Here is a 16,273-nt window from a genome sequence, read left to right as displayed (position 1 = left end):
TCAGAAGACATAACCATATACTGTTTACAAGGGACATATTTTAAATTTAAGGGCACAGATGGGTAAGTAAAAGAATGAGGAAACTACATTATGCACATACTAACCGAAAGAAAACTGAGTCGGCTATATATTTATGCCAGAAAAAGACTGTAAGGTAAGAAGAATCGCTAGAGGGAAAGAAGAGCATTGCACAATTTAAAGGAATAAATTCAACAGGATGATATAACAATCTTAAATTTTTTAGGTATGTAATAATATAGGTCAAAAACACAAAAAGGAAAAGTTGATAGAACGAAAAGTTTGAAATAGACAAAACTACAACCATAGTAGATTAATGCACCTTTCTCAGTAACTAATAAACAAGAAAAAAAAATCAGCAAGGATCTAGAAGATTTAAACAACACAGTAAAATTGATACACATGGAATGCTTTACCCAGCAACTGTAGGATATTACATACTTTTCAAGTATGTATGGACACTTAATAAAATATACTGTACCATAGAGCAAATCTCTAAATTTGAAAGAAAGGAGAGATCTCAGATATGTTCTCTGAATTCATTGGTAATAAGCTAGAAATCAATAGCATATAATTGGAAAATCCTCAGGTATTTAGAAATTAAGTAATGTAAATACTTTCACATGTCTTATTGGCTAAAGAAGAAATAACAGTGAAAGTTACAAAATACATTGATCTAAATAATAGTGAAAATGTGTTAAAACTTTTACAGTTACAGCTAAAAGCAGTGCTTAGAGGGATACATATAGCTTTAAATGTATATATTAGAAAAAAAGGCTGAACATTAAACTATTTCAAGACAACAGAAGAATAAATTATAACCAAAAAAGGTAGAAGGAAAGATATAATAAAAATAAGAGCAGAAATCAAATAAAAAGATGTATGATTTTTTTTAAAAATGAAATCCTTGAAAAGATTGGTAAATTGATAACCCCTTAGAAAGACTGATAATGTAAAAATTTTTTTTAAATTTACCAGTATCAAGAAAGATATAGGAGGGCTTCCCTGGTGGCGCAGTGGTTGAGAGTCTGCCTGCTGATACACGGGACACGGGTTCGTGCCCCGATCCGGGAAGATCCCACATACCGCGGAGCGGCTGGGCCCATGAGCCATGGCTGTTGAGCCTGCGCGTCCGGAGCCTGTGCTCCGCAACGGGAGAGGCCACAGAAGAGAGAGGCCCGCGTACCGCAAAAAAAAAAAAAAAAAAAAAAAGATACAGGAGATACCACTATTAAAGGAGACTAAAAAGATTGAACAAATAATGCAATAATGTAATCCTGGATTGAATTCTGTACTGGGGAAGAATATGCTGTAAAAGACATGATGGAGACAGTTACTAAAATTGTAGTACATTCTTTATTTTTTTTTAACTTTTTTAACTTTTTTATATATTTATTTATTTTTGGCTGCGTTGGGTCTTCGTTGCAGTGCACATGCTTCTCATTGCCTGGCTTCATTGCGGTGGCTTCTCTTGCTGTGGAGCACAGGCTCTAGGTGCATGGGCTTCAGTAGTTGCAGCACGTGGGCTCAGTAGTTCTGGCTATCAGGCTCTAGACCGCACGCTCAGTAGTTGTGGCGCAAGGGCTTAGTTGCTCTGCAGCATGTGGGATCTTTCCAGACCAGGGCTTGAACTCGTGTCCCCTCCATTGGCAGGCAGATTTGCGCAACCAGGGAAGTCCCTTTAGTACATTCTTCAGATTAAAGATTTGTATAAATATTAAATTCCCTGAATCTGATAACTTGTATTATGGCTGTGTAAGAGATACTATCAGGGAATAATACTGATGTATTAAGGGGTAAAAGAGCATGATGTATGCAGTCTATTCTCAGATGGTTCAGAGAAAAGTTTTAAATATATGTATGTTAAGCATAATAAGATTCTAAATAACTTAATGCTAATAAATTTGATAATTTAGATGAAAAACTAACCTTGGCAAACTGACACAAGGAATAGAAAACCTGAATAGTCTAGTATCTGTTAAAGAAAATGAATTTGTACTTAGAATACTTTTCAAAAAGAAAATTCCAGACCCAGATGGTTTCACTGGTGGCCTAAACATTTAAACAAGAAATTTTACCAATTGTATAAAGTCTCATACAGAAAATTAAAAAAAAGGTAACACTTCCCAACTTGATTTCTTAAGCTAGCACAACCTTAATACCAAAATCTGATAAATAACAAGGAAAGGAAATTACTGGCCATTATCTCTCAGGAATATAGCCACAAAAATCCTGGGCAGAATATTAGCAAATTGAATCTTGCAATATACAAGAAAGATAATGTCATGATTTGGTGGGGCTTATTCTAGGAATCCAAGTTCAGCACAATCAGTATAAGTCGTATTAACAGAATAAAGGGGATGAAATTATGATTATCTCAATAAATGAGATAGTGTATTTGACAAAGTTTAAAGACTCTTCATGATAAAAGGTCTTAGCAAACTAGTCGAGTATGTACAAAATTATAGCTATCATACTTAATGGTGAAATAATAGAATGTTTTTCCCTCCAAGTTCAGGAACCAGACAGGGAAGACCATTAGCACCACTTCTATTCAACATTGTCCTGGAGGTCCTAGTCAATTCAGTGAGGAAGGAAAATAAAAGATGTAAAGATTGGAAAAGAGGTAGAACTGGCTTTTCACAGCTGACATGATTGTATATATTTGGAAACTACAAAGGAATGTATAAACTGTTAGAATAGGAAGTAAAGTCGGTTTTCAAAAATCCGTTATTTCTATATGCTAATATTAAACAATTGGAAAATGAAATAAGAAAACACATTTACAGTATCAGTGCCCCTCACCTCCCATCAATTTAATGAAAAATTTGCAGGACTGCCACACTAAAAACTGTAAAACAGTGCTGAGACAAACATGACAACCTAAATAAAGGAGAAATATTATGTTCGTGGATTGGAAGACTCGGTATTGTTAAGGTATCAATTCTCCCTAGACTTACATATTCATTCCCAGTTAAAACAAGTTAGGGTTGAAAGGGACAAGCCAGTTTTAAAACATATTTGAAAATGCAAAAGGACCTAGATTAGCCCAGGAAATCTTAACAAAATGAGAATGATTATATTACCTGATACCAAGACTTTATTAAAAACTATAGTAATTAAGATAGCATAGTACTGGGACTTCCCTGGTGGTCAGTGGCTAAGACTCCGCACTCCCAAAGCAGGGGGCCTGGGTTCGATCCCTAGTCAGGAAACTAGATCCCACATGCCACAACTAAAAAAAAAAAAAAAAATAGCGTAATACTGATGTAAAAATAAACAGGTTAACGGACTATGTAGAGTGTTTAGAAACAGACCCATTCATGTATGGTCACCTAATTTTTCTACCAAGTTAGCCGTGCAATTCAGTGGAGAAAGGATGATCTTTACAATAAATGGTGCTAAATCAGTTGGATATCTTTATGGATAAAAGTGAACTCATACAACTTAACATGAAAAAAAAAACCCAATTAAAATATGAGCAGAGGACCTGAATAGACATTTTTCCAAAGACGATATACAGATGGCCAACGGGCACGTGAAAAGATGCTCAACGGGCAGCCTTGATTTATTCCTTTTTATCAGTTGACTGATAAACTGAGACCCAATGCAGCCAAATAAATAAATTAATTTTAAAAAATTTCATACCAAGATTAAGAATTGTTCCTATTGCAGAGCATTGAATCTAAGCTAGTATTCTAGATACTTAGTGGAAGATACAAAGTTAGATGTGTTTTTTTCATCTTAAAAAAATTCAGGTGTTTATGGGAAGTAGGTAATTGATGTTTGAGAACTAGTACTAATGTAGAAGTTATGCTAAGTTCTTATAATAAAGGCAGTTCTGCTGATAATTGTTTTGAATTTCAGAGATGATCTTATTAACTGTCATATTTGCTTAAAACACATTTCAACATTGGCTCTGTTTCCTCCTTGTTACTTATATATTACTATACTTATGGAATATATACACGAATAGGCTTTGACGGGGGGGGGGGGGGGACGACTTTTTTTTTTAAGCCTCTCTCAGCCTGACAAAGGAATCAGCAATTTTTAGCAAGAAATTCATGGACTTAATTGTAAATGGGAAATGATAGGAGTATATAGAAGTATAGTCTCTGTTTCCTTTTTAAAATGAGATAGAATGGGAGCTAGCAGTGTATCTAAAGAGAAAGAGCCAGTGGAGAAGGTAATGATGAGAGGAAATGATTGTTGAGTTCAGTAGGGCAAATAAGGAACTACCCATGGACCATTCCTCCCCACTCCATCCCAGAAGTTACTGAGAACCATATTAATTAATGAGTCTTAGTCACTTGGGCTGTGAGGCTTTAAGTTGGCCACTGGAGAACAAAGAAGACCGCATTTCCATGGCAGCAGCTTTGAGGAGCCTCAGAAACCACAACAGTGGAGATAGAGAAGAGCCAGAGGTCATGGAATAACCTTACTGTCAGCCTTACTGTCAGCCATAGGACACAACAGGATATCTGGTAGTTTGCTGCCTACGTGACTCTTTTGATCTTCAAAATATGGGCATGACTCCTTTTTAAGAATTATTATTTTATGGATAAATTTTAGAAAACTGACCATTTTGTTTATTGTTTACCAGTACGAGGATGTCGTCCAGGAAAGATTGTGCAGATGACTGAAGCAGAAGTTCGGGGCTTATGTATCAAGTCTCGGGAGATCTTTCTCAGCCAGCCTATTCTTTTGGAATTGGAAGCGCCACTGAAAATTTGTGGTATGTAAATGGGTAAAGTAGGAAACAGTCTCTTGAATCCTACATTTACATTGAAGATGATTGAGGAAACACCTAAAAATTTTTGTTAAAAAAAGGATTGCTAGGTTTTATTACATTAAATTATAGAAATTGAGACTTTTATAAAATGACAAGTTAGAGACAAGAAGAACATGTTTGCTGTATATACAACAGATTAAGAGATTGCTGTTCACACTATATAAAGCGTTCTTAGAAACAAGAAAAAGGTAATACGATAAAATTTAAGGGGTGGAGGCAGATTGTAGAAGAAATTCAAGTGCCCAGTAAACATAAGATCCTCAGCCTCACCAGTAATCAGTGAAATGCAATTTAAAAATAAATCTGGAACTCTGATCAGATTGAAAAAAAAATGTCAAAAATTGATATCCATTGTTGTCTAGGATCTGGAGAAAGGGCATGCCAGTACACTGGTTAGAAAAAACAGGTATAGAATTTCGGAGGTCAGTATGGCAATATCCATGGTTTTCTAACTTAGATGTGATCATTTTAATTTATTTTGAAGATTATATAACTTTATACAATTTGTATTTGATCTTTCAAATCTTACAGTGGCTTTTGGCCAAAAACTAAAACTTTAACCTTAGTTAAAGTTAACCTGGGGCTTCCCTGGTGGCGCAGTGGTTGAGCGTCCACCTGCCGATGCAGGGGACATGGGTTCGTGCCCCGGTCCGGGAGGATCCCACATGCCGCGGAGTTGCTGGGCCCGTGAGCCATGGCTGCTGAGCCTGTGCATCTGGAGCCTGTGCTCCGCAACGGGAGAGGCCACAGCAGTGAGAGACCCGTGTACTGCCAAAAAAAAAAAAAAAAAAAATTAGTTGAGTGATTGCATTTTTTTTAAACATCTTTATTGGAGTATAATTGCTTTACAATGGTGTGTTAGTTTCTGCTTTATAACAAAGTGAATCAGTTATACATATATGTATATCCCCATATCTCCTCCCTCTTACATCTGCCTCCCACCCTTCCTATCCCACCCCTGTAGCTGGTCACAAAGCACCGAGCTGATCTCTCTGTGCTGTGCGGCTGCTTCCCACTAGCTATCTGTTTTACATTTGGTAGTAGATATAAGTCCATGCCACTCTCTCACTTCGTCCCAGTTTGATTGCATTGTTAAAGCTAGAAAAACTGTTGGCACAGAAAGCATTTTTCTGTAGTTCACATAACGTGGGAAGTGGTATAAATGCTGTATTACACTGACTTTTGGTTTGATAGTGCAGTTTTTCTTCTAGTAACTGTTAGTATTTGTCACTTAGCTTTTATGAACTTAACCATCAGCTTTTGTTCAATCAAGGATTATTTGCTATATGCAGACCTTTTCATTCCCTGCATGTTTTTTAGTGATCCACATTCACACCATGTAACCTGCAGATGCATAGTGTGCTCTTTAAATACTTTTTTCCTCTTATGTGGCTTATTAAGTCATGTACTTGGTGTTCCTTTATATAGTGCGTAGCAATTAAGAGATATTAACTAAGTAAATGTTGAATAAATTAATTAGCTTAGAGTATCACCTGTAAGTAAGAGGTGGTAGTTGAAATTTTGTGGAAATGAAGCAAATTATGTCATCTTAAAATTAAAGTGAGTCATATTCTCAACAAGATACTCAAATGCTTTAATACAGGAATAATTTGAAGGTAGTAGAAGTTATTTATACTAAATATTTCTAAGTTTTTGCTGTTTGCTCACTACTAGGTGTAAAAAAGTGGACCTAAGTTAAACTACCAGATAGTGTAACTGTATTAGCATAACAAATTATCCCAAAACTTTGTGGCTTAACAACATTAATTTATCATCTCATAGTTTCTGTGGGTTAAGAATTCAGGCACAGCTTAGCTGGGTCCTTTGGGTCTGAGTCTCTCACAGCCTGTTAAGGTGTCATCTGTGCCTGCAGTCATCTCAGGGCTCAATTGTGAAAGGATTCAGTTCCTTATGGGCCAATGGACTGAGGACCTCAGTTCCTAATGAGTTGTTGACCAAAGGCCTCCTTTAGTTCTTTACCAGATGTGCTTCTCCATTAGGTGGCTTCATCATCCAGCATGAGAGAAGGCAAGAGAGAGTGCAAGCAAGATGGGAAGTTACAATTTTTTGTAACTTTATCTCAGAAGTGAAAGCCCATCTCACTTTTGCTGTATCCTCTTTGTTAGAAGTAAGTCACTAGCTACGGCCCACATTCAAGAGAAGAGGATTACATAAGGGTATAAACATTGAGAATCATTTCATAGAAGCTGTCTGTGTACCACAGTAACCATAAATTTTCTAAAACTGTTTTTTTCTATTTTTAGGAGATATTCATGGACAGTATACAGATTTACTGCGATTATTTGAATATGGAGGTTTCCCCCCAGAAGCCAACTATCTTTTCTTAGGAGATTATGTGGACAGAGGAAAGCAGTCTTTGGAAACCATTTGTTTGCTGTTGGCCTATAAAATCAAATATCCCGAGAACTTCTTTCTCTTAAGAGGAAACCATGAGTGTGCTAGCATCAATCGCATTTATGGATTCTATGATGAATGTAAGTAAAAATAAAAGCTTATTTCTTATTAAAGGAAAAATTCCTTAATAGTTTTCCATTTCAAAAGAGTTCCTTCAATTCAGAGTTTTTAAAAATGTGGTCTATCAAACAGAAGCCCAAGAAGAGAGCCTTACATAAAAGAGGAACCTAAAACTGGGAAACATGTTATTAATTAAATTGGTTCCTGGGGATCTCTTTGGTCATGTTGTTTCAGGTTAATTGCAGCTTACTCAGCTGAAAGGCCCTCTTATAATTAGTTTGTATAGTAAAAATATCCAAGTGGAACAGAGGTCACTATAGACAGTAGCCTGTGGTTTTCTAGTCTCCATTAAGGTTTTAACTCTCAACTTTCTTGTGATATGACAGAAACTCTTATTGACCCTGTGTCACAAAGAATATTGAGAAGTTCTATAAAATTATTTAAAAGTTGAAGTTTATTAGAATTTTAATCTGTGCCTGTAAAACTAGAGAGATAAGGATATTGAATACTCTGGATGTCCTTATTTTGTTGTAATCTTTTTCATCAGTAAGAAATCACTGATTCGCTGTTGTGTGGTAGTGTTTCCAAGTGTTAATTACTGAATTACCCTACTATATTTGACTTTGGTGTTTTGCTTTTGTTAGAGTATGGGAGTGAATGAACATGTTTGGTTAATTAAATTTGGAACCAATTAACAATGATTTTCAAATTGAATTTTGTTTTTTAATGCTGAATTCTCCATTAGAATCGCTTTTTGCTTTTTTCCGTCCTTAATTATGGTAGAGTTCTTTTAGAACCCCTATCTTCTTGATTCATGTAATCGTTTATTTGACAAATGTTTGAGGATGTATTATATGCCAGGTACTATTCTAAATACTGGGAATGCAGCAGTGCTCAAGAGAGATGATCTCTATTCTTATGGAGTTTACATTCTAGTGGGAGTGATTTTGTATTTGATTTTACATATTGCATTTTTATTTCTAACGTGTACTGTTAACGGTTTCAGTTGTTTAAATCAGACCAGTAGACAGGAAGTGGATTGTAGTACATCAAGCTGCAACCACTTTTCTAAAGCTACATTAGAAATAGAGGTATATTATTAAAGGATAAAATATGGACTTGAATATCCTCAAGGATAGAAGTGACATCAAATGAAATGTATGTTGAGAGCAGCTTGTAAACACTTTGAGTTATACTTGTTCATTGAGGGGCAGGTTATGGCATAAAAGCATAGGAAATTAGTGCTTTGTGTCTTTTTATCCCTCCGTTGGGTTAGTTGTTGCAACTTACTGCCAAATTCAGAAAAATCAAGTAACTCCAAAAAGGTGAACGTGCACTTGAGATTGTGCTTGTTGTAGCTCTTTATGCTAGACTGCAGGAAAATTATAGCCTTTGTGTCTCTACTTATACTTACTATGGTGCCAAGTAAAAATTTACTCAGAAGTGAAAGCCAGTTAAGCACCTGGAAATTCTCCTTTCTTGGCAGTAAGTTTATGCCGTGTTACCAGTGCACTAGAGTTAAAGCGGACAGTCTCCAGAGGCACCCTTTTCATTTCTGCTTACTTACTTGGCTAGGTATTTAACATTTTGAACGGAAAATTAAACTAATAGTCTATTAGATTGTTTCAAAGTTGCTATATTATAGTGACCTTAAAAGGCAAAAGTGTTTCATAAAACACCTGGCACTATATTTGTAGTCTTTGTAATTTTACTGAAGGTGCTGAATGTTTATTATACTTATTACCTTTTTAAAAGTATACAAGTCACACTCATTATAGAAAAAACAAGTGCTAAATAAACATAAAATTGGAATCATTCATAAGTCTGTTGCTGTTAGATAACTAATGAGAACAGTTTTAGATTTATTCTATTCCTTGTCCTTTTTATAGGCAAACGAAGGTTTAATATTAAATTGTGGAAGACCTTCACTGATTGTTTCAACTGTCTGCCTATAGCTGCCATTGTGGATGAGAAGATCTTCTGTTGTCATGGAGGTAGACTAATAAATTCACCTTATGGGTTTTTCTTCTTTTTCTTCCATTATTTAGAAAAGGCCTATAATAATTGAGATGCTGTGGAAAAACAAAGCAGTGCTTATTTGAAAACTCAAGTGATTAAAACTGTTTGAAACATGGCTAAAATGTCTTTTAATAACTAGAAATTTGTGGTTATTTACATAATGAAAATGCAAATTTAGTACTTGTCTTTAAAGAATTTCACATATGAGGATAAACCAGAGTTTTGCTTGAAAAAATGTCTTTCCTTTGCCTCAGTTTTGACAGAAGGATACCTCTACTATCAGTAAAAATGAGAGGATCATGACCATTTTCCCATCTTTATTAAATACTTTTCATCAGAATCCAAATACAATACTAAATATATTTGTTATATAAATAAATATATAAATATAACATATATATAATATTAAACTCAATGTTTAATGTTCTCACATGCCAAGAGTTCTAGGTTTTATGTAATATGTCTGCTTTAGTCCTAAAAATAATTTTTTAGTACTATGATAAATTATTCTGTATGACGTGTTAAATAACCTTGAATATATGAAAGTTCATTTGAAAAACTAACATGTGTCTAGCACTTGGCTAGATGCCGTGCAAATATATAGATAGTGTATGATCTGGCTATCTTGAGGCATTTAAAACCTATTGATAAAACATTTTCAAAACAGATAATTGAGTAATGAAAGGAATTTAATTATGTGTATTTGTTGAGACAGTAATTATAGTGAAAAGTCAGGAAAGGTAGAGAATTGTTGGGCAAACATTTACGGAGGCATGGGTTTTGGAGGTGAAAAGGACTTGAGACAGTCTTTCTAGTTGAAGGAATGTGTGAGGACTGGCCTAACTAGAATGTCAAATATATATGGGGAATGATGGGATCAGATTATGGAGGTTTGAACACTGAGCAAAGGAGTTTTTTTAATGGTTTAATAGCCATATTGGGTTTTTGTACAGGGAGATAGTTTAATGAAAATACTATAAGAAAATTAGTTTTTCATCTGTGTGCAGGAAGAATTAAGGTAGAAAAATGCTAAAAGACAGATTGATGCACTTATCTACGCTTGAGGTAATAATTGTTTATTCTCTGATAGGACATAATTTACTATGTTAATTGAAACATTTTACAGTAGATACTAAACATGGAAGAAATTGTAGCTCTTGCACATTAGTATAGTTAAGAATAGAAATGTAGTTGGGGCTTCCCTGGTGGCACGGTGGTTGAGAGTCAGCCTGCCGATGCAGGGGACATGGGTTCGTGCCCCGGTCCGGGAAGATCCCACATGCCGTGGAGCGGTTAGGCCCGTGAGCCATGGCCGCTGAGCCTGCGCGTCCGGAGCCTGTGCTCCGCAACGGGAGAGGCCACAACAGTGAGAGGCCCGCGTACCAAAAAAAAAAAAAAAGAGAGAGAGAGATATGTATAACAGATTCACTTTGCTCTACACCTGAAACTAACACAACATTGTAAATCAAGTATACTCCAATAAAAAATTTTTTTAAAAAAAGAATAGAAATGTAGCAATATGAATATTGAATATGGAATGTGAGACTTGAATTGTCTACCAAAGAGAAATACTAGGTTACTTAAAAGATTTCTAAGTATTTTCATGTGCTTTTTGTTTATCTTTCTGATCAACAGTTATGCTTTTATGTAAGAAATTGAGCATGTTGGAGTGGGATGTAGGAAGGTCTTAATGGGACATGGTGAGCACTTTAAGTAAACATGTTTAAGTGGTAAGAAGTGGCAAAACTTCTTAGTAGGAAGGATTGGAATTGAGTGCGTACCTATGAAGAGCAGGGAATGATTGGAAAGAAAGAAGAGTGGTAGGATTTTTTTTTCCTTGAAAAATCTTTTGAAATGAAAAGTTTTATTCCCCTGGTAGGGAAAAATGGGGAAGACCTAATGGTAATGTTCTGTTGTATCAAAGTGGGATTCTATTTAATAACCCAATATATTAAAGATAACATTGAAAGGAACACTTGAAGTATCTTTAATTTCACATAGTAAATCTACTTTGATTAAATGCTTTTTATTTGAGTGAAAATTTTTCCGATGTCAGTACTATGAGTCATCTTTTCATTTATAGGACTGTCACCAGACTTGCAATCCATGGAGCAGATTCGGAGAATTATGAGACCCACTGATGTCCCTGATACAGGTTAAGTATATAGAGAAGTTTAATCAATATTTAATGTAAAATGTTGGCATATTTGAACTTAATTATATTTAATGGAAGTAGGATTGTATTGTGTAATAAATAATAGAGCTTTTTTTATAGTCAATAAACTAACTACAGATTACTTGGAATAATACAAAATATTTCACTTTCCACTAATACTCCGAAGTACAGAAGTTTTAAATTTTATATATAACCATAATATGGTTCTGTCAAACTTACTTTTCACAAAAGTTCTGCTATTGAGTCCCCTTACCTTCCAGTCTTTCTAAATTCCTTTATTCATATCAACATTGGTTATGTTCTTCAAACAGTTGTTAAAAATTAGTCGAAAGTTTTTAAATTAAAATAGTCTTTCTTAACCAAGGTTACAATTACCTTCTTTTACTTTATCTAGTAGTTTTCTGTTATTTTCTGTATCATCCATATTTCAAAGTTTTAGAGCTCTTAAGGCTCATGAGACAGAAGGCTCTAGAGATGTGTGGTTAATGTTATGAAAATTGTGAACATTTATGTGAAAAAAAATATGAAAATTGACTATGCAGATATTGAGAATAACTTTCAGATTTTCAGTAAAGCAAATAAAACAGAAGCAAATAAGTTCCAACTGAGGATAAATTGCTGTGTTGATTAACAAATAAGCCTAATGTAATTTTATAAATAAATGTTAGGTACAGTTGCCACTTACCCTGACTTTTCTGTTGGCTTTTAAAGGATAATTATTCATATTTGAGTACTGGTATATGTACTAATTACGGTGTTCATGTCATAAAATACCATGAAGACCTGTGAATTGAATGCAGTTAGTGTGTTGTTTCCTCAGTTCAACTTTTGCTTAAAACATCAGTACCTTTCTGTGTGACATTTTCTGACAACCAGTGTGTGCAGTTTTTCCATACCACAGCCTATTCTCCAAAACCATGTGGGTATCTGGCAGTTCATTTCAATTCTGACACTAACCCCTGAAGTTAGCCCAGACCCCACAGGTTAAGGGCTCCATTCCACAATTCTGCTCCCACTTCAGATGCCAGCCTCAAGTGGGGTCTCCAGGAGAACCACACTTCTGCCTGGCAGACTACAAATTCAGAGGTTCCCACAACCACTTCCTCAGATGCTTTACTGAGACATGTACCAGTTTATTATAAAGGATACAAATTCAGGAACAGCCACATGGAAGGGATACACAGGGCAAAGGTATGGGGAGAGCCCCGTGTTGGTAGGTGAACAGCTTCCACACCCTTTGGCATCAGCGTGTTCACCAACCTGGAAGCTACCCAAATCTAGTTGTTCAAGGGTTTTTATAGAACTTCGTTTCTAGCCCTCCACTCTCACCCCTCCTCAGAGGTGGCGGGTACGGAGTGGGAGGGCTGAAAGTTCTAACTCTCTAACCATGTGTTTGGTCTTTGTGCTGACTGGGTCCCATGGTGAAGTTTCTGGGTCCCTCCCAATCCACCTCATTAGCCTAAACTCAGGTGTGATGGAAAGGAGGCTCCTTATGAACAACAAGACACTTCTATCAGGAAATTCCAAGGGTTTTAGCTTTGTGCCAGGAATGGGAACAAAGACCAAAAGTATTTTTATTATGTCACACTGTCATACTATTAAAAGCATTAACAAAAGCAAAATTGCCCTTTCGCTCAGTTTCTACCAGGCTTTAAAAAAAAACTTACATTATTGAATTAATTGTCCCGTTATCTGTGTAGTCAGACCCACCGTATACCTATTGTATTCATCAGTTCTCAACAAACTAATATCTAAAATGAGGATCGCCTAGAGCGCCATAGGGTCTAGAAATCCTATTATACATTAGGAACATTATATATATATGGAGGGGAAAGGTCTTTTAGCTTACTGATAAGAGAATTATTTATTGGTAATTTTGTAAAGGAGAATTGATTATTCATCAAATAGGGTTGGGCTGGATGGTACTAACTTCATTTCCCACTCTTAAGATCCAAAGACTATAGAAAAGTAAGCATTAAAAAATATTTGTGAACCAGTGCCTGAGTAAATCATGGCTAAACCTCTAAATTGGATTGTTAATAACATGCATCTGGTTGCTTGCTTTCAAGTGTGATTGTACTGTTTTACTCAGTGTACTAAAGTATACTGAAAGTGTAATGATACCACTCAGAATGCTACTCATGACTATAAAGCAACCGTTATAAACAGTTGTATAGATCCTCTATTATCAGTAAGCCACCAACATACTGCATATTGCAGTAAGTTGTCTCATAACTTACTTGAGTGACACGATGTTTTTGTATAGATTATAAAAAGAAAACATGCATTTTTCCAGATTTTGATTATAATTATAGAATATATTTGACCAAACCTAATAGAAACTAGTATTTAAATAATAGGGTATTTATTTAAAATAAGATACAATATAAATATCAAGTGATACCATCTTCAGAGTTTCTGTTGTTGGTATAGTTCAGACAAATCAGTTTCAAGGATGGCACGTTAGGTTTCTCTTTTTATCATATTTTAATGGGAAGTTTCCGAGATGCTAAAAGCAGTCATTTTGAGCTTTCATATTCTCTGTAATCTTTAGAAATTTAATTTATAAATTATGTTTTTTGAGACAATAGCCTAATGATTATATTGCTTATTCATTAGGGATTGGATTATAAACATTGAACCTTGACTCTGAGATTCTTGTCTCAATCCATTAAGATTAAGGAACGCCACATTGTTACTGCTACAGTAATTTGATTTTGTACGCATCTAGGCTGTTGCATTTTCCAGATAATTCCAAAAGCAACTACATTCTAGTTTTATTGTCACATTAAAATTATAGAATAATATTTTGACCTCACTGCTTCTTCTGTGGAAACAGACTGGAAAGTATGAGCATTATAGAGCAGTGTGTGTGTGTATTTAAAGAATCAGCTTCTGATTCTTTAGAGACCAGAAAGAGCTTTTAAACTGAGACCATCCCAATGGATTTTGTATGCTGGTGGATTTCTTAAAACATCATGACAGGAGTTTAGGAAATAATGATAGAAATTAAGCGTGCATTGCCACGATTTCTACAGGGTGTTTTAGATACTTCCCCTATCAAGATAAGCTGTACTGTGACTCAAAATGAAGATCTCCTTTCGTGATAAGCTATATTATGAGGTATATGGATTATCAAAAAAAACTTTAAAGCTGACTCATTCTAAAACAGTCTTCCCTTAGTACCATAGTTCTTAGAAAACTAAATATCACCATCTCAACATCCACCCTTTCTTAATCTCACTACAACTTGACTTTACCCTCTCTTCCCCTCAACCATCAAGATATTGCTTTCATTATGGTCTAGTAATCTAATTGTAAATAGCATAGGTTTTTGTCCTAATCCACTTGTTCATTGTACTTGAAACTTAACCATTTCCTACTTCTAGATAATTCTTACCCTTTCAGGAGATCCTACTATTCTAATCTCTTCCTTTTGTTTTGACTATTCCTTCCCAATACTTTTTGCTCATTCCTTCTCTGCCTGCTTATTAAGTGTTTGATTCCTGTTCATTTACTGGTCTTCTTACTTTACATTCCCAAGATGGTCTCAGTCCCTTCTAAGATTTACACTACTATTAGTAAGATGAAGATACTTAGATAAATATTTTTAGCTCTGACCTCTTTTTTTTAAGCCCAAAACATTCTAAAGTCAAGGATCTGATCTGATTTTGTTCCTCCATATACTTTATTTAAATCCTCCAGGCCTTTGTAGAAAATGTTTTCTTCCATCAAATTGATATATAGATCAAATTAGTTCCAATGAAATCTCGATTAGGTCTACAGAATTTGACAGACTGATTCAGAGGTTTATATGTGGAAGAACAAAGGATTAAAAGTAACCAAGACAATCCTGAAGAAAAATATTAAGCAGGGGGTAGGCCTACCAAATAGGAAGATTTATTTAAAAGCTCTAGTGTGTTATTGACTCAGTAGAGTCAATAGACTCAAGTAGATTAATGGAATAGGCTACAGCACCAGAAACAGGATAGCTAGCTCTGTAAGGAAAGGATGAACTGTTCAGGAAATGCTACTGGGTCAATTGGTTATCCATACAGAGAAACTATAGACAAAAGACGAACAGCCTTTTCCAATATATGCTTTAGAGTGAGCCATGCACACATGTCTTATCTGTGGAAAGGGTTGGCGAGTACTGCTTTAAGTCGGGCACAGTTGTATTTGCATGGTTACTTTAACAAAAAATGGCTAAGTTTGATAGGCTGGGATACTAGGGGGCAAGTGATTATTACTATTATTAAAGGGTAAGAGGACAGGAGAACAAATGTGATGTAGATATACTTTATTTTATAAATTTTGTTTTGTTTTTTCATCGCTGTGTTTTTATTCTTTAAAGGGTTGCTCTGTGATTTGCTGTGGTCTGACCCAGATAAGGATGTGCAAGGTTGGGGAGAAAATGATCGTGGTGTTTCCTTCACTTTTGGAGCTGACGTAGTCAGTAAATTTCTGAATCGTCATGATTTAGACTTGATTTGTCGAGCTCATCAGGTATGAAATAACAAAACTTGGATGTTTTGATGTTTATTAACTTCACCCAGGTGTACTCCTTTTATTTTTGAGGAAATTGAGAGCCAAGAAAGCTAATTATACAAGGAAAGCAGTAGAAGAGGTAAAGCCTATACCTTGATCTCACAATTAACAATCTAATGATTAGTTAACCCTTTCTCACCCTCTAAGGGGAAAGGTTTCAAAGGAATATATTTTTGTAGTGTACTGCAATACTAACAAATTTTTCAGTTCTTGTCTGAAGCTTTCTAGAAATATTTGACCCCATT

At 35.2% G+C, this 16,273-nt stretch overlaps 1 protein-coding gene across 1 annotated transcript in view; it reads left to right on the top strand.

Moving 5' to 3' along the window:
• The window catches only part of PPP1CB (protein phosphatase 1 catalytic subunit beta), a 38,200-nt gene that overhangs the window by 13,969 nt on the left and 7,958 nt on the right, over positions 1-16,273 (top strand). The window contains exons 3-7 of the mRNA XM_079941397.1: positions 4,622-4,753; positions 7,075-7,305; positions 9,175-9,279; positions 11,388-11,459; positions 15,835-15,986. Coding sequence (XP_079797523.1) covers positions 4,622-4,753; positions 7,075-7,305; positions 9,175-9,279; positions 11,388-11,459; positions 15,835-15,986 — 692 coding nt within the window. The remainder of the gene's footprint in view (positions 1-4,621; positions 4,754-7,074; positions 7,306-9,174; positions 9,280-11,387; positions 11,460-15,834; positions 15,987-16,273) is intronic.

Source organism: Stenella coeruleoalba (genome assembly GCF_951394435.1).
Source record: "Stenella coeruleoalba genome assembly, chromosome: 13".
NCBI classification, from domain to species: domain Eukaryota; kingdom Metazoa; phylum Chordata; class Mammalia; order Artiodactyla; family Delphinidae; genus Stenella; species Stenella coeruleoalba.
The sequence above is the reverse complement of the archived record's forward strand: the minus strand, read 5'-3'. Positions and strand labels throughout refer to the sequence as shown.